We start from the raw sequence: 21,362 nt of genomic DNA, 5'->3' as shown, positions 1-21,362 counted from the left end.
CAGACGCCTCTCTCCAAGGTCAGCAGTCACATACTCACGGCCAATTCCACTGTGGCCTCTGAGTCCCATCTTTTTTTTAATCTCAACATAGCATTTGATACTCGTCCCCTCTGCCTCCTTCCTGAAATTCTCTCTGCCGTTGGCTTTTCTAGCACTGGTCCGGCTGGTTTCAGCCCTCTCGCGCGCGCTACTACTCCTTCGAAGCCTCATCGGCAGGTTCATTTTGTTCAGCTTCTTCCTTTCCCTGTTCTTTCTGATGGCCTCTGCTCCTTTCACTCTCTATGTTCTTTGCAGCTGGTTCTTTCTACTCTCACAGCCCTAATTACCACCTAGAAATAGATTACTCGCAAGCTAACATCTTACTTTTGAGCTCCAAACCCAGTGATCTCACTGCTTACTGGATATTTTCACTTGGCTGTCCCATAGAGGATGTACCCGAAACTCAAGCTGTCTCAAATTTAATTCATCTCCTTCCCTCTTAAACGTACTCCTTCTCCAGTGTTCCCTGTCATAGTACATGGCACCACCATTCACCTGGTTGCCCAAGTCGAAAAACCAGAATCATCTTTGACTCCTCCCAAGTCCTGGGAGTTCTGCTTCCCTCGCTTGTCTCCCATTCCCACATTCCTTCCCAGCCCTTGACGTTAAGATCCTGTCATTTCTTACTTGGCTTGTTGGAAAGTCCGTCCTTCATGCAATGCCCAGAGTGGTCTTTCCCATTTTCAAAATGGATCAAGTCAGCCCTGCTTAAAACATCTAAGTCTTAACATGGCATCCAATGCCTGCTCTCTCCTGCCACACTCAGGAATCTCATCTCCCACTTCTCCAGCCAGGTGTGCCATTCCTTCTCCACATGTGCCCTTCCACAGGCTGCCCTCTTCGGAGCACACATCCTCTTCCTCTTCACCAGGCTAACTCCTACTTCTTTAAAACTAAGTCCAGGCTGGGGGCAGGGAGACTTAACCGAGGCATCTCCCACTAGTCTGTGAGTTTCTTGGCAGGCACAGTGGCTGTTGGCTCTAGATATTGAGTGACTAGCACAGTATCACTTATTTCTGTGTCCAGCACATGGTGGAGTCTCATCAAGTGTTTGTTGAAATCATTCATCAATGTGATCAGTTTCAGAGCCAGGACCTGGCAGCATAGTGCAGGTGGAAGGACCTAGATTATGAGACAAAACCCAACTTCCGGTCTCAGCTCTGCCTCTAACTAGCTGTGTGATCTTGAGTGAGTCACCTCACTTCTCTGGGCCTCTTTCTTTATCTGTAAATCAGGGTATAGAAGCAGATGTTCTAAGTCACTCCCAGTTCCAGATATCTCTCGGGTTCACCAGGGTGGCCCCATAACCCCGCAGCACCCTGTGACCCTGCTGGCACGTGCCAATCCAGGTGCCCACAGCTTTGTGCTTCTGCTTTTGCACGTCCCACAGAACTGAGGAAGAGAGGGTGGGAGAACCCAGGGAGGATCCCTGGGGCCAGTTTTCAGTGAACAGGAGCCATTCCAAAGGCAGGGGAATTAACCCGACCATGTTCGCAGTTTACAGGAGACGTATGAGGCCAAAAGGAATGAGTTCCTAGGGGAGCTCCAGAAAAAAGAAGAGGAGATGAGACAGATGTTCGTCCAGAGAGTCAAAGAGAAAGAAGCTGAACTTAAAGAGGCAGAAAAAGAGGTAAATGTGAGCCTGCGTGCCAGGTGGGAAGGAAAAGGAGGCTGAACTTGGGCAAGACAGGGGTTTCTGCCCCAAGAGAGCAGCTGGGGGAGTCTTGCAGCCTCCGGGCAGGAATGGGGCACAACATCCGTAGCCGTGCCTTGGCTGGCACAGAGGAGGCTGTGAGATCTGTGTCTTCTCCATCCCTCATTCCCCACGGCCGGGATGTTTTCTCATTCTCTGTTATTTAGTTCACTAGAGCCACACTGTCCCATATGGTAGCTGCTAGCCCATGTAGCTATTTAAATTTAAATGAATTGAAATTAAGTACAGTTTAAAACTCAGTTCATCAGTTGCATTAGCCACATTTCAAATGCTCAACCCTCATGCCACAGAAAGTTCTATTGGGCAGCGCCACTCAAGAGTCAAGACCTGACCTAGCCCCTCGAGGTCAGGGGCGGGCTGATATTTTCCCCCCCTTTCTGGGAGTTTGGAGCCCAGTAGGGACAGTTGATCACTTTCTTCGCAGTCCTGCTCCCACCTGCCTGCCCTGAGGGCCTTGAGGAAAGATGGTCCCAGGGAGTCCTGGGTACCTTGCTGAATCCTAAACCAGTGATAGCTGGTGCATTTCCCCATCCACTTGAATATTCTGTTCCATTTCATGCTGGCGTTAAAGAAACATTTGTGCGGCTCTAGCGAGTTTTTAAACTAAGGCTTGATGGTCTATCTGGAGTTTTCATTACTTAAGCCGTGACTAATAGAGTGCATTTAGCCCTCTAACCATTTCCTTGCCTCCAAGGTCCCACTACCGATTCCCGTACTGCTGCCAGATTAATTGGCCTCAGCCACAGTTTTGGTCATGTCAGCAACTGCTTCAGCTCTCTGGGCCTCGAAACCCATAAAGAAAGGAAGCACTTAATTACTTCCCAAGTCTCTTCCTCTTTTAATCTGCTGTCCGGTGTTATTGCCAAAGCCCATGGCAAGAGACTTGACTTCATTTCAGTTTCACTTTTCAAAAGAAAAATATCACCCAGTACTTTTAGGAAGACAGGTGAGGGGATCTCAACGATAAAGAAAATGAATGAAAGGCCAGTGAACAAAAGCCAGGTGAAAGCAACTGATCAGCAGAGCTTCCACCACCAGCCTACCCCAAGTGACTAGCAAAAGCTGGTTTGCACAGCAGGTCTGTCATCCACCACCCCTTACTCAGTGACAGTCCCAGATACCTGTAGGACACCTGACCTCCTTCACGGTGTACTGTGAGTGCTGCAGAACCCTCCATTTCCTCCTGAATCCTCAAAAGAAAGTGCAATGATGCTTGGGCTGCTCTTACTATTCAGGGTAGTTTATCACATTCTAGTTTGTTACCACCTACACCCCTAGCTCTCTGATCCACTTATCACAGTGGCATGCCAGAATATTCTTGCTCTTCTCCTTTGGGTCTCTGGCTCTATTCAGGGCTAGTTAAACCTCCCCTTGATCAAAGCTGAGGTTTCCGCACTCATCCCATTTTCTAAAATTCTTTTATCTCCTGCCGTGTCCAAGGACAAGTGTTTTCTTTGACCAGCTTTGGCATTGCTGAAGTTTTCTCTGCAACTCCCCATGATCCTCCCTGATTGGAGGGAATAAGAAAAGGCAGGGGCCCCTTGCATATTGAGAGAGATGTCATTATATAATCATCTAAAGAATGAGTTGAAGGACTTCCCTGGTGGCGCAGTGGTTAAGAATCTGCCTGCCGATGCAGGGCAGGGGACACAGGTTCAATCCCTGGTCCGGGAAGATCCCACATGCCACAGAGTAACTAAGCCCGTGCGCCACAACTACTGAGCCTGCGCTCTACAGCCCGCGAGCCACAACTACTGAGCCCATGCACCTAGAGCCCATGCTCCGCAGCAAGAGAAGCCACCGCAGTGAGAAGCCCGCATACCGCAGCGAAGAATAGCCCCCGCTCGCCACAACTAGAGAAAGCCTGCGCGCAGCAAGGAAGACCCAACGCAGCCAAAAATAAATAAATAAATAAACAAACAAACAAATAAATAAATAAATAAAAAGAATGAGTTGACCTCGGGCAAATTCCTTAACTTCTCATACCTTCTGTTTCCTTATAAAATGCAGACAATAACAGAATCTACCTCATAGGGTTGTTGTGATGATTAAATGAGTTAATACATATAAAGTGCTTATAAAAGTCAGTGCCTGGCCTATAATAAGCACTCAGTAAATGTTCTGATGTTATTTTTATCCATATGTAGTAACTATGGGGACTCTATTAAATCAAATGCTTGATTAAGCAGAATGCACGGTTCCCTGACCATATTCCGGAGCAGAAACACAGGTAAAATGGCAGAAGAGAACTCTCCAGAACATGGTGCCCTTTGGTGCCGACATAGCCGTCCCTGGCAGAAATGTCTCGTCAGGTCCCAGGGTCCTGAGGGTCGCAAGCCTGCCCGTCCCCACCCCACCCCCGGGCTCAGCTGGGATCTCCTCGCGGGGGGTCTCCCCAAACTCCCTGTGCTTCCCCGCCAGCTGCACGAGAAGTTTGACCGTCTGAAGAAGCTACACCAGGACGAGAAGAAGAAGCTGGAGGATAAGAAGAAATCCCTGGACGATGAAGTGAACGCTTTCAAGCAGAGAAAGACGGCAGCCGAGCTGCTCCAGTCCCAGGGCTCCCAGGCTGGAGGCGCACAGACTCTGAAAAGAGACAAAGAGAAGAAGAAGTAAGTAGTGGGCTGCTCTGGGGCGAGGGCCTCTCTCCCCTCCTGCTCGTCCCCTCAGGGCGGTGACAGAGGCCAGCTGTGGGCTGATAGGCTCCTTTGGGCCCCTGTAACTGGTCTCGGTGTCCCCACTGGACCTTCGGATTCCCTGAGTTTGGGGAGCTGAGGGTAGGGGAGGGCGGTGTGTGGCCCCAGAGGCCCAGCCCCTCTGCTCGGCCCGCTTGGGAAAACCCTGCAAACTCAAGGTAGGAGGAGAGGGAGGGAAAGGGGGAGGAAAAGCAAAAGGAATGTGAGACAGGAGAAAGAAGAAGGGAGGAAACAACGAGAAGCTGCAAAGTTACAAGAAAGAGCTGAACAGAAAGAAGGGCAGAGAGAGGGTAGCAGGAGCCTCTGGGCACCCTCTTTCCCCCGGGAGGTTGGAGCCGATCCAGCTCACAGGCCTGCTTGCTTGTCCTAGGTCTGAGGTGGTTCACCTCTCCACGCCTGGAGCCCCCCTCGCCCCCCCTCAGTTCTCACGGCTGTGGCCAACCGCTGAAGGCTGCAACCTGGTCCTGATTTCTTACCCCTTCCCGTCCCTCCCTCTTGGCTGCTTGGTTGTTCCCAGCCTGGGGTACCGGGCACTTGGTGGGGAACCCTCAGATGCTAGTATCCTCCGCGGGCACCACCCTCAACCCCGGGGATGACTGTACAATCCATCTGTCTCCCCTGGCGTTTGGTGAGGCAAGATAGCATGAGCTCTTGGTTACCATATGGGTTAATATCCCTGACCCAAGCCCAGGCCTTGCTTGCTGAAGTTATCCATCCCTTATCCCAGAACCAGAGAAGAGAAAAGCATTTCCGACGGGACCTGTACAACACCAGGAGAACATCCAGTGGTCCCTTGCGCTCTAGTTGTTTGTGCAGTGTGACTGTAGGAGCCCTCATTTGCAGTGTCAAGCAGTGTCCTTACTAAAGCGGCCCGAGGATCTGAAACATGTCCCTGGTCATTGCCTTCTGTTCTTAGCCACTTGTTGCTGGACTCAACTATTAGATATTTGCCAGAAGGCGGAAACATCCTTTCCTCTGTGCCTGGCTTATCACTTAAGGATAAAACAGTATAACATTTCACCAACGATAAAATACAACAGTAAAATATCTTATATTTAAAGGCACTCAGTTTTGCCATCTGAATATTCTTTTTTCAAAAGTGTAATTTGGGTATTTTCACCAATTAGTCCAGAGATTTTTTTGTTACTGAATCACACTATATGTCAAAGTCACAGACTAACTTTTTGTGGTATTACCTGATAGATAAAGTTCAACTAGCCCGAAAAAAGCCTCTTTGGACGCACTGTATATTAACTGACTTGTGTTAGTTGCACCAGCAGGAATGGATTCCTATTTTTAAGATCAGAAAAGTCTAAATTTGTCTTCCGGCTCTAACCTGCTGCCTTCATAATCCTGTGGTGTTTGTTAACTCAGTCCCTGGGGCAGTTTCACAGCCTGCTGGCAGGAATTAGGAGATGCATTTGTTGGGACCCCACTGACACTCAACTATAAATAGTCCCAATTGAGCTGTTCAGCGGAAGTTCCTCCCAGACCAGGCTTTCTCCTCGTTGCTCCCAATTAACTGACTGCCACCCCACGCCCAGGCAGAGGACCCCATATAGGGAGACATGTCTCTCCAGTCTCCAGGAATATTTGGAGTTGGTGATGGCACCCTTTTCCAATTTTGAGATGAGTGAAAACCTCACGGGCATGAGGCATCTCCTATTAACAAGAGAGCCTGACAAAACAGCCTGTCCTCTTCCATATTTCCAGATATATAAGTGGCCCCAGGTGTGGGCTTTTTATGTAATTCCCTGAACAGTTGGCTAACCTTCGGAAGACCCATCATTAGACCTGTGTCACTCTTGTCCCGTGGTGATGATGGGGGGCGGGGGTTGAGGGTGGAAGTAGGGGTAGAAGCATTTCTTGAGAGATGGTGATTGGATCTAATAGAGTCACATACTGAGAACTTCCTTTGGCTGCCCTTAAAGAGGTTAAGAAAGAGTACCGGTGTTTCGGGGGTCCCTACCAGCACACCCTCCCTTCTTCCCCTCCCCACTCCTCCTAATCTCCTTTGACCTCTAACTCTTCATTGTTTGTGTCAACTCATAATGTTTGATTTCTCCCCAAGCTCACTCCATCTTCATCAGCTTTTACTGTTTTACAGTTAACTCTGCTGTTTGCTGCATGCTGCATGAGACCCAGGGTCCCGGTAAGCTTTATTAACTCTAAATAGAACTGGCAGTGGCTTCTAGAACACATCTCCCCAAATCCCACCCCCTGCCCAACACACATATCTAATATCAAAGAAGCTGCTTCATTGTTCTAGCTGGTATTCTCTTGTGACTTATAATATGAAGAAATAGGCTGGTGTGATTTCAAGTATACATGTGGGAATGTTTGCCTTCCTGATTAAAAGTGGGGTGTTTTCAGACTTTTGCTACTAGAACAGCTAGGTAGCATAGGTGGATCCTGTGATCAATATTTGAAGTTTCAATTTTGGCCATTTTTTTTCTAAAGGCGCCTTCACCATCACTTTCAAAATTAACTAAACTGCTGTGACGAGGGGAACTGTTGAGTTCACAAGCCCTGTCCTGCAACGTCACGGTCAGCCTTGGCGCCCAGGTTTGGGAATGTTTTGAGCCAGCGGAAACTTGCTTCTCTGTTTCCCTCTGGTGGCTGTTTCTTACCTGAGGGGTTCAAGTTCTCTAATTTCGTTTGGCCCCCAAAACCATAATAAAAGTGGAAGAAAATGAAGGTTCTCAGATATTATAGAATATTTAATTCTAAAAGTACCGGCTTCATGAACACCTTTGATAAGTAGGTAAGCAGGTAACCGTTGGTAAGATGGATTCCTCAGGGCTAGGTGTTGTGTCTGCAGGAGTGAATAAAGCAGCCCCTGGCATCACATAGTTTATAGGTTGGTTATAGCAATGATTAAGCTGCTTCTATCTTTTTAACTAGACTCAGGTAGTGAGTGGGGAGGAACATAAATATTTTAAATCTAACATAATTAGGCTTATTACCATTGTTAAACTTTACCATAGAAACTTTCAAACAGGAACGAAAGAAGAGAGAGGACAGTACAATGCAGCCCCATGTACCCACAACACAGCCCCCAAACAACTGTCAACATATGCCAATCCTGTCTTATCTGCTGCCCCAAACCGGCTGGATTACTGCAAAGCAAAACCCATATCATTTCATCTGTAAATACTTCAGCATGTATCTCTAAGAGCTCATGACTCTTAAAAAAAAATAAATAAATAACGACAACGCCACCATTATCACACCCCCAAAATTAACAATTCGTTCACATAAAATTTCTAGTCAGCGTTCAGAATACCCCGGTTGTCTCATAAATGCCTTTTACATTTGGTTTGTTTGGATCAGGGACTATAAAATATTGAGAAGACTTCTCCCCACTCACCCATGGAGTTTATGATTTAAATGGAGAGCCTGCTGTTAGTCACCAAACTAATTGCTGCAGCTACTGCACTGGGGACTTTGGGCAGCTGGCAAAACATCCTACTTTCAAGCAAATCCCGAAGAGGAAGTCCATAGAGGCTTCTGAAACATAAGGCCCGTGAAATTGGGCCAAAGGAAACAACCCGAAAAGAACAATGAAATGACTTATTGTCTGGCTTAAAGGCAAGCCTTGGAGCCCTGTTAGCTGACTTGAATGAAACAGCAGGTTTCCACCTAGGAAGACTCTCAATTCCGAGAGCGTCTGTCCATGGCTGCAGTCCCAATGCCCAGCACAGAGGCCAACACTCAGTTCACGTGTATTTTCTTTGGCCCCCCCATTTCCAATGAGGACAACAGGAAAGATGCATCCTGTTCAGTTAGATTTCGGTTAATGAAACCCAAATTCACGCTCTTTGACACAATTTGGTTCAGCTTTCCCTGAGTAAATCATTGGTAATGGCCATTACTAAAATGAATCCTGGCAAAACTATAATTAAAGCCATACTTTACAAGTGAGAGGCAATTGGCAAACAGTGGGAACAGCCAACCCCGACCCTGAGTAGGTTGGCTTTTTCTGGCATGCTTCTCACCAGCACACCACAAAAGCAGTTCCAAACCAAATAGGGGAAGGAGGCCTTGGCTCCCTGGGGTCTGAAAGCAGCAAAGGCAACCCATCCATTCCCCACAGCCCTCATTTCAGGGGTGGATCACAAAGGCCACCCCTCATTAACTAGAGTGCAGGCAGAGTGAGGTTTACTGTTCCTTGCTGGTTTTGAAATGGCTTGAGGCACTATTGGCAGCTGTCTGCAATTGCAAGAGAAATCCTTCCTCTGTGACCCTCACACAGTTGCAGGTGCTATGTCTCAGTGGTTGCTGGCCCCTTGACCCTTGGTTGGGGGTGCCCAGTGCATGGACGGTACACACATATCAAAATATTTCAGCCTTCCCATGCAGCCCAGGACATAGGCCGTTGCAGTGTTCTATAGGTTTCTCTTCCCCTAGGAAGTAGACAAAGAAGAAAAATAGAGCTGAGCATTTGTATTACATTTTCATACTATTCAAAGTGTTTTTCTGAATGGTACCTCATTTTCACATTACAACAGTCCCGTGAGGTAGAGGAGGAAGGGCTGATCTTCAGTTGACAAGATGAACAAATGGAGGAGTGGGGAATTTAAGAGACTTACCAAGGCTCACATAGCGAGTTAGTGGCAGAACTGGAACAAGAATGCAAAACTCCTAGTTCCTGGTATAAACTGCCATTCACATGCGTGTGTGTGTGTGTGAGTGTGTGTGTGTGGATGTATTCACTCTGAGGAAGTGACTGTACAAACATACCCAGCATATGCTTTTAACTGTCCCTCCCCAATATCTTTATTTAATGAGATAAATGTGTTCAGGTAAAAAATAACCAGGGGCTTAGATCCACAGGCAAGGAGTTCTCAGGGACACTGTGGCGTGACGGAAAGAGTCTTGATCAAGCAGCCAAGGGATTCGGGCTCTGCTCCTCTTGGTTGTGACTCTTTCTCTGTGACCTCAGGCAAGTCAGTTGGCCTCACCGGTGTTTCTCAGCCTCCTCATGTGTCAAACTTGCGTCACAAGGATGAAGTTTAAATGGGAGAAAGTTCAAAGTGCAGTGTGAACACAAACCAATAATGGATTTCCATAGTTCAGGTTTTCAGGTGACTGTGGTCGGACCCTAGTGCAGAGCCCAGTTACTGCCCGCAGACACTTCTCGAACAGATCTTGCCCAAGGGGTACCAGGTAGTGGACTGGGTATCTCCGAAGGTGAAACCTCTACCTCCTCTGCTTTCCCTATGGGGCGAGGCACTCAGTGGTTGAGAGCCTGGCGCGCTGTGCCGTGGCCTGAGGCCACCTGGAGATTTGCTAAAGGTATTCCTCTACAAGGTGTCTGGGTGGGGGGCACTAGTCAGGACCTAGTAATTAAGAAGAGAGAAGTATTCTTGTGGCTGTTGATAATTGTTTTGCTAGCTAATGCCACTGTGGTTGCCACTCAGAGGTGTGTGGGTGAATGAGAGAGAAAGCATGTTCCCAGAAGCCAGTGCAATAAGGCCTTAAGACCATCTAACACAGCTATATTCTAATTTATCCATTAGTCATCATGACATTTTCTTCTAACCTTTTTTTTTTTGACATTAATCCGTCCATTCATTAACCCAACTTCTGTTTTCATTTTCAGTTTGGGCTTCCTGTAGACGCTCTTTTCCTGCGCAACAGAGCTGGGCTTCCCTGTCTCTAATTCCCCCTTAACACATCTGGGGGCACAGAACCCGTGCCCTCCCCTCTCTTCCTGCCAAGGTTTATAGAAGCCCGAGAGTCTGAGGACGGCGTCTGGCCTCTGGTCAAGAAGCCATCAGTCACGTGGTTTAAAGATGCATCCTGCATCCCAGTGCCCCTCCCAGCGCCCCCAGCCGGCCACTCCCCACTCCATCTTTGCCGGCCTGTAACATGTTCAGGGGTCCCACCTGCTCTTCTATACCACCAGCTTCCCTGTTCCAACTCTGGCTGCTGCTTGTTCCCCTGAGGTATTTGCATCCACCATGGCTGGGTGAGCACTAGTCAGCACGGCTTTCCCCATTAGTCCGCAGTCACTTGGCTTCCCCAACCATCCCTCAGCCCCCCAACAGAAGAGCCGCAGCCTCTTCTCAGAGGGTTCCAGAAGGCGAATCCTTTGGTGCCTTTTCCTTCTGGCCTGTCAGCCCAGCCCTTTCCAGTTTTGATTCACTCAAAATAATTGCACTCAAGCTGTGTTAAAAATCTGGAATGAGTTTACTTACAGCCAGCCCTTCTCAGACAACACGACTGCTGAAGAAAGTAGCATAAATTTCCCCTCTCTGTAATTCTGAGTACCCCGCAGATGCAGAAGGCAGAATAAACCTGAATATTAGTACCAACCTAGTGTCTTACGGAATTGTTATGAGGTGTCTCAGCATCTCCTCTGTAATTTCCCTTAGGACGCCACACCATCCCAATAAGGCAGGGCCAGTAGCAGGTATAACCATCCCCTGTCACAAACTGCCGAACTGAGTGGTCAAAGAATCAGTGTTTTCAGTTTTGCTCTGATGAATCTTCCAGTCTATTTGGTGAATGTGATGATGAGTTTCAATCTGTATTTTGTGCGTGCCCCACAATAAGAAGAGGTGAGACTATCAGTTGGAGAGGAGAAAAGAGGTGTTGTGCCTTGGAAGGTCCCTAACTTTGTCTCCAGTCTAAGGATTTGGTATTTTAAAAATCTTCCAGCCCTGATTTGTATGATGGGGCCCATCCGATAGTGGCTTTGGGAGCCCCTTTGAAGTTGAGAGCCCTCCATTGTCAAGGCCATGAGGCACAGTGGCCTTTGGTGTTTGGCCAGTGAGAGAGTGAGAGCTGGAGTGACCTGGCAACGATCTGTGGCTAACACGCCGTTTCTCTGCCCTTCCTTTGCAGTAATCCATGGCTGTGTACTGAATAGTATTCCCCGCTACAGCTGGACTGGACTCCATTTAGCCTTTTAAGCCAAGGTTCCTATTGTAACTGACAGCTTTCCTTTGGAGCGCCAGGCAGCTGGGTCCCCTGCCCCTGCCATGTACTTCCACTTCAAGCCCCACCTCTTCTTTTCATTTCTGCCTCACAGTCCCACTGGCACTGACCATGACCTTCTTCTTTTTTATTTTGGAGGTTTTTTTTTTTTTTTGGTCACTTTCTTTCAAAACACACAAACAAGGCTATGCGAAATATTCAGGTCTTTTTGAAGTATTGAGAATGAGGAGGGGGGTTCTCGCTTCAATAATAGATAATGACAGGAAGCAAAAAGTAGAAAAAACGAAAAGCAAGCAAATGCACACACTTCATCTTTTCTTGTTGGCAAAGCAAGAGTGCAGTTTTGATATGTATTGTTTGGTGAGTCACTGATTGGTGAGTGGCCAGAAGCAAGTATGAAGGTGGTGCTGCGAAAGCATAAGCTAGTTTCTTGAGAAAATCCAAGTCACACAGTGGAGCATTTTAGGAGACCCTGTGCTCGGAGATTTAAAAAACAAAAAAGCTTGGGTACTCAGCCAGTAGCTCAGGGAGATGCTAAGCTAGGGCTGTCAGGTCTCCTTGGGAAAGGCTACTTATTTGCAGCTTTGATGTTTCTGTGACCAGTTTCGCGGCTGCTTCCCAAGAATCCCAAACTTAAACAACTAATCGGTCTCCATCCGCCGTAATTATTTGCATTACAAATAGGCCCCCTCATTTGCATTTGTTTACAGATTAACTGCTTGAGGCTTGAGGAGCTCTGAAAACTTCAAAAGGTATTAGAGCCACCCAGCCTTTGAGAGACCTTCAGAGACTAGGCAGGAATTTTGTATGAAGGGAGACATTTTGGTCCAGAAGACAGATAGGACCCACTTTTTTGTAAGAGGAAATTGAGGCCCCGAGAAATGAAGGGACTTGCCAGACACCCCAGTCCTGTTTCATGGCAGAAGCCAGGCTAAATTCAGTGTCTCCTGAGTCCCGAGCCATTTTACAAATGGACTCAATGTGTTCATGTATGTTCCTGGAGACAAGTCTCTTGATGTTCCGGAGAAAATGAATAGTTAGTATTAGAGGGCCTTTGAGGTTTTTATTCCGTAGGAAAATATTCGAGGATGGGGTGGGTAGGGACAGGCAAAGCAGAGGACTCTAGGCCAGCTCCTGAACTGAGCACTTCCGCGGACGATAAGAGTCACAGGCACCTGTTAGCTGCTCAGCTTTCCTGGGAGTCTGGAATGGGGCGTGCGGATGCGGATGTTTAACAGGTGCCCTAGATGATCCTTGTCATCAAGGAAGTTTGGTAAACAAAAATCTACCCTGTGAGTGAACATGAGACCTTTAGAAAGTCAACCAAGGCTATTAAAAGAATTAAAATGCTTATTTTATTGGGTAGCTTGTCTCACTGTAGACAGAAAGGTTTTCTTCCTTCTTCAGTGAAAAGACTTTTTAAGTGGTACAGTTATTACTATTTTAAAAAATACCCTAAGTACTCTGTTTACTTCTGGTGAAACAAAACCAGTCGTTAGAAATGGTCTGTGTCCGGCTCCACGCCCACCCCAACCGAGACTGGAATAGAATGGTTTTCTTGAAAAATCCCCACGTGTACACACACACACCCCTCATGTCTCTTAAGCCAAGAAGTTTGCTTTTCCTAGCTGCAGTCCAGATCACTTTTTTGTTTATGTTTTTTGTTTTAATTATTTGGCATTCACATGTGGCTGTTAATATGTGCTCTCTCTCTCTCTCTTTTTTTTTTAATTAAAACAAGAAGCTTTTAACTGGTGTGTGGTGTTCTTAAAACCTTCTCAGCAGATTTCCCAGGGGTGATGGTCCATCAGTGACCCCATTTCTCACCTGTCTTCTCCAAGTATACTCTGTGCTACCTCACACTGCCCACTTCCCTCACCCTGTCTTACTTTGAATGTCCTTTTTCTTTAGCTAATTTCATGTTTTCTTTCTTTCTCTCTCCCTCTCCAGCTTTTTTTAATCTTGTCTTCAGCAGCTGCACTAAGTCTAAAGGAGAAGACTGCCATTATAGAAGAGTTAGGGTTCCATATTGTCTCAAATCAGAAACCAACCAATTCCCTCTCCCTCCAAAGTGCGTGCGCGCACACACACACACACACACACACACACCACACAACAAGTGTTCATTGTGTCCCTGTGTCCAGGCAAGACGCTCTCTCCCGACTTACATGGTATTTTAAATGGAAGTGTCTTGTCCTAACCTAACAAGGCAGGAAAAGAACCATCCGAGCTGGAGAATGGACCAAATGTAACCTCAGAGAGACAACTGCAGGACGACTCACCCAAGTGTAAGTGACTGAGGCAGGAGACCTCAGCTGTGGGTGTGGAAGTACTGTTCACAAGTTTTCGTTTGAGTTTTCTGTTTTTAAACACCCAATTCTCCGGTTCAATGGGTTGACTGTCTACGGCCACTATTAAACATTTCTGAATATGGACGAGAAAGTCAAGCAACATTCATATCTTCTTCAGCATTCACAGACCTTCTGCAGACCCCCCAGCAAGTGGGGGAAGTGGATCTACTAACTCTCAGGTGGATAAGGGAGAGTCGGGGGAGTTTAAGCTTAGTGAGGGCAAGATGACTCCAACCTTCCAAGGCCAGTTGGGGTTTTGAGAGAAGTTTCTGCTCAACTTGGGATCTGGAGGGAGAGTTTTGATGTTGATAAATCTGCCTTGAATTCATTGGTTTAACTTGCATCAAAATACCATGTGAGTGTGCTCATTCCCATATATCCCTACAACCATTGCCATTCCACTGTCCTGTGTCTCTTGAGAGAGCCTCTTTGCATGTTTTCCAGAGTCTGTGTTTTTCCTTTCTTCTCCTTTGTTCTTTTTGCTCAGAGATGTGACCAGTCATTGGCCCTCTGGGGCTTTCATTCGCCAGGAGAAACATCCCGAAACCAGCACTGTTTAGCTTGATACCTTTCTAATGTCCATGTCAATTTTCAATAAAATTCAAAGAAATGCTCAATGGCTGTGTGATCATTAGGTGATGGGCCCACCGTGGTTTGCCTTAGGAGGAGTGGGTGGCTTCCTTTCAAGGGGGTGACTGAGGGGCTCAGGGAGGCACCATCAGCCAGTTTGCAACCTTCCTGGGTAGGCTGCCGGGCCTACTCCCCCCACCTGGGCTTGAAATTTCCATGGGGTGGGGTGGGGGTGAGCAGGAAGTCCTTTACTTTTCCTTCATTAGCATGGACTTAACTGATCCGTTGAGCTCATTATCTTCCAGGATAATAAATAGATGGAGAAAGTGGAGTGCCAGACCCTACAGAGTAAGATTCGGGTGAGTTTTAATTCCAGAAGGAAAAGAACTCTGCGCTGCATGTCTTCTCTTATTTAATACTGTGATGTGAGCATCCCTAAAATCCATGGATATGACTTGAAAAGCCTTCTATAGATAGGGTCTACTAGGGAGGGAATCCTCCTTGTCTCTGCCAGCATTAAAGTGGGCAAGAGGGAGAGTGGTCAGTTTTAATAATTCTGGTCGCCGTCGAGGTGGGGTTTCCTTTCCCCAGCTTCATTTCCCGAATGGCCAGATGCTGGAGACCGGAGGGTGGTCGATACCCTCTCCGAACCGAGGCCTGGAGGCCTCTGAGAGGGTACCAGGGGAAACGACACTGGCCTGCGTCTGCGCAGCTCGCACACTAGGGGGCAGCCGAACGGGAACAACACTTGCCTGTGACGTCACCGAGCCCCGGCAGGCACTGAGGTGTGGAAAAATACCGGCTCTGGAGCCAGCCAGACTTACCAGCTGTGTATGCTCTGGGGCAAGTTGTGGTCAAAACTTCCCTGTAAAAGAAGAATATCAGTAACTCCCTTGCAGGGTGATTGCGAAGGTTCCATGACCTAATGTAAATTAAAGATCTGGGTGTTCACTAAACGGAATCCCTGTTAAGGATGGAGTTTCCCCTTTACTAGAAGTACCTTAGGTTCTTCCAATCCACGGTTTCTCAACCTCAGCACTATAGTCTTTTGAGGCCAGATAATTCTTTGCTATGGAGGCTGTCCTGTGCACTGTAGCATCCCTACCCACTAGATGTCAGTAGCACACTATACCATCCCATCCCCAGGTGTGACAACCAAAACTGTCTCCAGATAATGCTAAATGTCCCCTGGAGGGCAAAATCACCCCAAACTGAGAACCATTGCTCTAGGACAGGGGCCAACAAACTTTTTCTGTAAAGGGCCAGCTGGTAACTATCTTAGGCTTTGCAGGCCACGTGGTCTCTGCAACTATTCAACTGTTAACTATAGAACAAAACCAGCCATTGATAATATGTAAAAGGATGAACGTGACTGTGTGCCAATAAAAGTTCATTTGCGGACACTGAAATTTGAATTTCACGCGTGGGTTTCATTTTCACATGTTCTGAATTATTATTATTTTGATTTTTTCCAACCATTTAAAACGTAAAGACCACTCTGAGCATGAGGGTCATAGAAATACAGGCAGATGGACTGGATTTGGCCTGTGGGCCACGGTTTGCTGACCCCACCTCTAATGCATTTTGGTGCTTGTTGATGCATCATCGAGCCTAAAGGTGTTAGAAGTGACTGGCTGGGGACTTCCCTGGTGGCGCAGTGGTTAAGACTCCACCTGCCAATGCAGGGGACACGGGTTCGAGGCCTGGTCCGGGAAGATCCCACATGCCGCGGAGCAACTAAGCCCGTGCGCCACAACTACTGAGCCTACGCTTTAGAGCCCGTGCTCTAGAGCCCGCGAGCCACAACTACTGAGCCCTCATGCCACAACTATTGAAGCCCACGCGCCTAGAGCCCGTGCTCCGCGACAAGAGAAGCCACCGCAATAAGAAGCCCGCTCACCGCAATGAAGAGTAGCCCCCCGCTCGCTGCAAGTAGAGAAAGCCCGCGCACAGCAACGAAAACCCAACGCAGCCAAAAATAAAAAAAATAAATTTATTTTTTTAAAAAAGTGACTGGCTGGTCAAAAGAAATCAGAAATGAAGACAAATGGCTGATGTTTTAATGCAAGTTAGTGGGGAAATGGGTTTGATTAACTAAAATTTGCATATAGTTTTGCTAGAGCATAGATGGGGGCAAGGGTCTGCTGGGGCTCTGAGAGCCAGTTCCTGGGGCCCTGCTGAGCAGTGAGAAGGCCAACTACTTCTAGGGACAGAACCAGGCCGCTAATACCCTCAAAAAGGCTGAGCAAACTAGGCTCCAGTTGTAAGCACTGAGGTTAAGCAGTGTCCTTTTGTGTTCAAAATGCCCCCGCTCGGGGAGATTCATCCCTTTGCTAAAAGGACAGTTTTCTTGCAAGGCCATTCTTTTAAAATGAGGGCACCTCTTGAAAGACTTCTGCATTAGAACAGTTAATACCTCACGTTGGCTTTGCCACCTGGACCTACTACCTTCCATCAATGTCCAGTCAGGTCCTGTACTATCTCTTAGCTTGTTTGGCTTGGACTTTAGAAAGTCCCTGCCCTCAGCTCAATACCTATAAAAATTATATGTATATTTGTTATGTATAGGATTGGGGACAAACTTATCTTGGTTTTAGGCTCAATGAAATTATTTTTTCTTAATCAAATGATAAGGGTGTATTGGACACCACCCATGGATTTGGTCCAGTGCCCTCTGCTATGGGGGATACTTTGCATGCGATCAGTTAGACACTGCTCTTGAGGAACTTACAGACTGGCCCTATCTTATCTACTCAACCATATTTTCCAATACTTCCTAATAGCCGTTTCCATTCCAGTCCATTCAGTCTCTGCACAGGCCTCTCCCTGAGTTATGCAAACTATTTGTTGACATTATCTGAAATATCCTCTACTGATTTAAATCCTGCCTTTGAGGCTCAGGCCTGCCTTCTCCTTGAAGCCCTTCTTGACCGCATTCACCTATCTTGATCTCTTCTTCCTTTTCTAACCTCCTGGCTGAAATTTTATAATCTTCTCTGCTTCTCGTTTGAGGGACTTCGTTCCTCAAGAGAGGTTAAGCTTCCTAAGGGTAGGAACATCATTTTATAGCCCCCCAGAGGGCCAGGAAAGTGCTGGACACACAATAAAAAGTGATTAAGAGGTAGCTAGATTGAGATTCTTCACCAATGTAGGGAACTATTGCACTTCTGAAACATTTAATTTTGAAATTAAGTTACCAGAATAATACCAAGTATACCCACATGATCTTGACCCAGATGCACCAACTGATAATATTTTTCCCCATTTGCTTTATCATTTATACTCAGGCTCTCTCTGTATCTAGATAGATAGAGATACATAATATTTTTTTCTGAACCGTTTGAAGGTAATTTACATGTATCATGGCCCTTTACCCCTAAATATTCCAGTGGGTATTTCCTAAAAATAAGGATATTCTCTTACATAGCCACAGTCACCAACTTCAGTAAATTTAATATTGTTACACTTTAATCTATTGAATAGTATACTTTACAGCAATTTTTCTTGCCATATAAGATTGGCTCTAGGATCACCCATTGTGTCCTGTTTCTTTAGTCTCCTTTAATCTGAAACAGCCTTTCTTTGTCTTTCCATGACATTGATATTTTTGAAGTCCCATTTAAAAAATAGACTGTTCTCATTTTGGGTCAAGGTGTTGCCCAATCTCTGCACTATAAAATCACTGTTTTTTCACCTTCTTTGCTACTAGTAAACAATCTGTGAGGAGAAAGTATAAGTCCATGCAAATATCCTACTCCTCATCAAACATTTCCCCCTAGATTTAGCATCTATTGGTAATTCTTGCCTGAACCAATCTACAAAATGATGATTTTCCAACTCCAGCATTCCCTTCATATTTACCAGTCAGCACATGGTGTTCTATTGTAAGCAAAGGCCCTCCCTTCTCTCTCATTATTTCTTTATCTACTTGGTATCACTGTGGACTTATGGCTTCCTATTTTTTCAGTGGCTCATAACTGTCCTTAATAACTTTGGTGCTCAAATTACCGGAATTTGGCCAGCTCCTAGCTACTGCTTTTAATCCATTTAGTAGCCATTCCTCAAGAGGCTATTGTAGTGCAGAATACTCTGGTCAAGAACTTTTGGTGATCTAATTTCTGGGATAGTTTATGAGGGTGGTGCTTAGCCAGGTTCCAGGTTTCCCTCCTCTCATCATGCACTGGCTTCCCCACAGGAAAGGGCAGGGAAGGAAGCTCAGAGCTGTCAGACTCTGTGTGTGTGTTTTATGTAAAAACAGTGGCAGGAGCCTGTGTTAGAACAGAGAAGGATGATGGAGGGGAGGAGGACAGGTGATTACAGGAGGTTTCTGGATTGTTTTAGGATGGCAATGGCTGCTGTTATCAGAGCCCCCTCCTACACCTCTCTTCAACCATTATTCCGATAATCTACTTCTGCTTAGGGGTTTCAATTCCTGCTCACTGAGAAAACATCTGTGGCTTGTGAGAAGGGAATAGGCTGAGATAGGTTGGCTGAAGGCTTTTTTTGATCAGAAGGATTACCAGGGAAAGGTCATGGAGAATCCTGGGAATTTTTGTTTTGTTTCCTAGAGATGAAACTGCTTATTCCATAGCAGGATTTACAAATGGACTCCAGCTATGGCTGTTCCAGAGCAAATGGCCTCTAACATCAATTTCATTGCCTTTCACTCTGTAATCCAAATTCACAAGTCAGATTGGAATTATTTGTTCCTGTATGATGGAAGAATTTTCATCCAAGCTGAGAGGAAGGCATTTTTATTTTCTCAACTCTTTTTCTAAGAAAGCTGTGTATTTTTATTTAACACTATGGTCTTTTGGTATAATTATCTGTACTTCTTTTTTTTAATTAATTTATTTATTTATTATTTATTTATTTTTGGCTGTGTTGGGTCTTTGTTGCTGCGCGTGGGCTTTCTCTAGTTGTGGCGAGTGGGGGCTATTCTGTTGCGGTGCGCAGGCTTCTCATTGCGGTGGCTTCTCTTGTTGCAGAGCACGGGCTCTAGGCGCGCAGGCTTCAGCAGTTGTGGCTCTCGGGCTCAGTAGTTGTGGCTTGTGGGCTCTAGAGCGCAGGCTCAGTAGTTGTGACTCAGTTGCTCCGTGGCATGTGGGATCTTCCCGGACCAGGGCTCGAACCCGTGTCCCCTGCATTGGCAGGCGGATTCTTAACCACTGCGCCACCAGGGAAGTCCCGAAAGCTGTGTATTGATTGCAATGTTGATTTTGATGAAAGTTGGCATCTTAGGCTGAAATTAATCTAACTGTAAAATTACAAATCAGCTTAAAATGTAGGCCCCAAGAAAATGAATTTCACAAGTTTGGGACAACAGAAAGAGCCTTCATTCATTCAGTCATTCATTTAATTCAACAAATACCTGTGGAGTTCCTACAGGAGCCAGGTGTAGGTGCTAAAAGCAAGACAGATGCGTTCCTTGTTCTCACGGGGGCTGTCACGGGGGGTGGGGAGGAGTCAAATTATTTTAAAGTTCAAAAGGTGGTACACACTGCGAAGAAAGAAAAAAACAGAGCAATGCAATGGCAAATGACTGGGGGAGCACTGGATGATGAATCAGGTGACCTAGATTCTGATCTCAGCTTTGCCGGGAATGGTCTCTACAGTCTTAAGCTATCACTACACCTCTCTGGCCTTATTTTTCTCACTCATGCAATGATGATTTGAGTTTATGGTCTCTAAGCTTCCTTTCTAGTATCATGTTCTTTGATTTGATGGTTCAAAGACTGTCATTATTTCACTAAACATGAATGCCTATCAGAGTCAAAGACAGCACTCCCTGTGTAATGGGAGAGACAGGCATGGAAATAGATCATTATGAAACAGTGTGAACAATGCTGTAATTTGCTCTTCTCAGTCCAACACACCCCTACACATAAATGTGTCACATAATGAGAAATACATCATTAAACAAAAGGGGACAGTGGGTCAAAGCTACCTTATCCAACGGTCCTGCTGCTGTGGGACACTGAGTTCTGTGCAGGACTATTTCTCCCCACTAACACTGCAATCAGTTCCAGGACAACAGAGAAAACCCAGTTTCTTTTTCCTTTGTATTGACTATACTGAGCACACAGTAGGTGCTGTGTAAATTCCCGCTGACAGACACTCATTAACTACTTTCATAGCACAGATTGGCAGACAGGGATTGAGGGATCGAGCTGGAGCAGAACCACGGGTCTAGTAATAACGTTTGCCTACAGAGTGATTGAGCCATTTGCTGCTGTGCAGCTTTTAACCCTCTTTTGGGGGCCCCTTTTGCATTTTGTAATATTCTGCACGTTTTATATTGATACAGTTAATACAGAATTATTTGAAATCGTGATCACTACTGTGTAAACACGATGCTTGTCAGCAATTGGGATGCAGTATGGATGATAAAAGTGGTTGACTAGGGAAGTGGCGCTGTGGATGATTTTCTAAGTGTTTCGTTTTTAGTATTACTTCACAGTAAAATACAAAGCTAATCCTCTGAAGAAAAGGCGCCTCGGAGAGCTGACATTTAAAAAAATAAAAAGGGTAAAATACATTTCAAACCCAAGTCCCTCCCAAAGTACACGGTCCCACTGTCAGAAACCCAGGGAAAAGCGTCAGGCGAGCTACTGCTGCCAAGAATCACCTGTGGGAGCCTTCCAGGGACTTAACAGAACAAGGTTCCCAAGCCTCAGAGAACCTTCCAAAAATCCCCTTCCCGGAGCCCCGCCCCCCGCTTGTTACCATAGTGCGTCAAAGGCCCGTAGTCGTCAGAAAAGGGAAAAAAACTTACGTCGCGCGAGACTCAGTGACGGGATTTCGAAGTTAGGGAACAGCCGCGGCGCAAGCGCACTGGCCTCACAACCTCGGGGCTGCACGCGGGTAGGTAGACTAGAGGAAGGGGAGGAAAGCGTGCTGGTGTCTTTTTTTTTTTTTCCTTCCCAGTGCAGTGCGTGAGTCTGCGGGTAGCCGGAGGTGCGGAGCGCGGGGCCTGGCTCGGCCTCCCCGGCGCGCGTGTGACTGCGGCGGGTGCCCTCCTCCTGCTCCTCCACGAGTTGGAGGAGT

The 21,362-nt window shown here is 46.5% G+C and overlaps 1 protein-coding gene across 8 annotated transcripts in view; it reads left to right on the top strand.

Annotated features, from left to right (window-relative positions):
* Positions 1-14,353, top strand: part of SEPTIN6 (septin 6) — a 71,171-nt gene extending 56,818 nt beyond the window's left edge. The window contains exons 8-11 of one of the 8 annotated variants that reach the window (XM_061179445.1): positions 1,537-1,669; positions 4,175-4,365; positions 6,540-6,601; positions 11,302-13,338. In XM_061179445.1, coding sequence (XP_061035428.1) covers positions 1,537-1,669; positions 4,175-4,365; positions 6,540-6,601; positions 11,302-11,369 — 454 coding nt within the window. In that variant the 3' untranslated portion in view covers positions 11,370-13,338. The other 7 variants (XM_061179451.1, XM_061179444.1, XM_061179450.1 and 4 more) reach the window with 7 other exon arrangements.
* The last annotated feature ends 7,009 nt before the right edge of the window (positions 14,354-21,362 follow it).

Source organism: Eubalaena glacialis, chromosome X, assembly GCF_028564815.1.
Source record: "Eubalaena glacialis isolate mEubGla1 chromosome X, mEubGla1.1.hap2.+ XY, whole genome shotgun sequence".
Classification (NCBI taxonomy): Eukaryota; Metazoa; Chordata; class Mammalia; order Artiodactyla; family Balaenidae; genus Eubalaena; species Eubalaena glacialis.
Note: the sequence above shows the minus strand (reverse complement) of the source record. Positions and strands in the feature narration are given on the sequence as shown.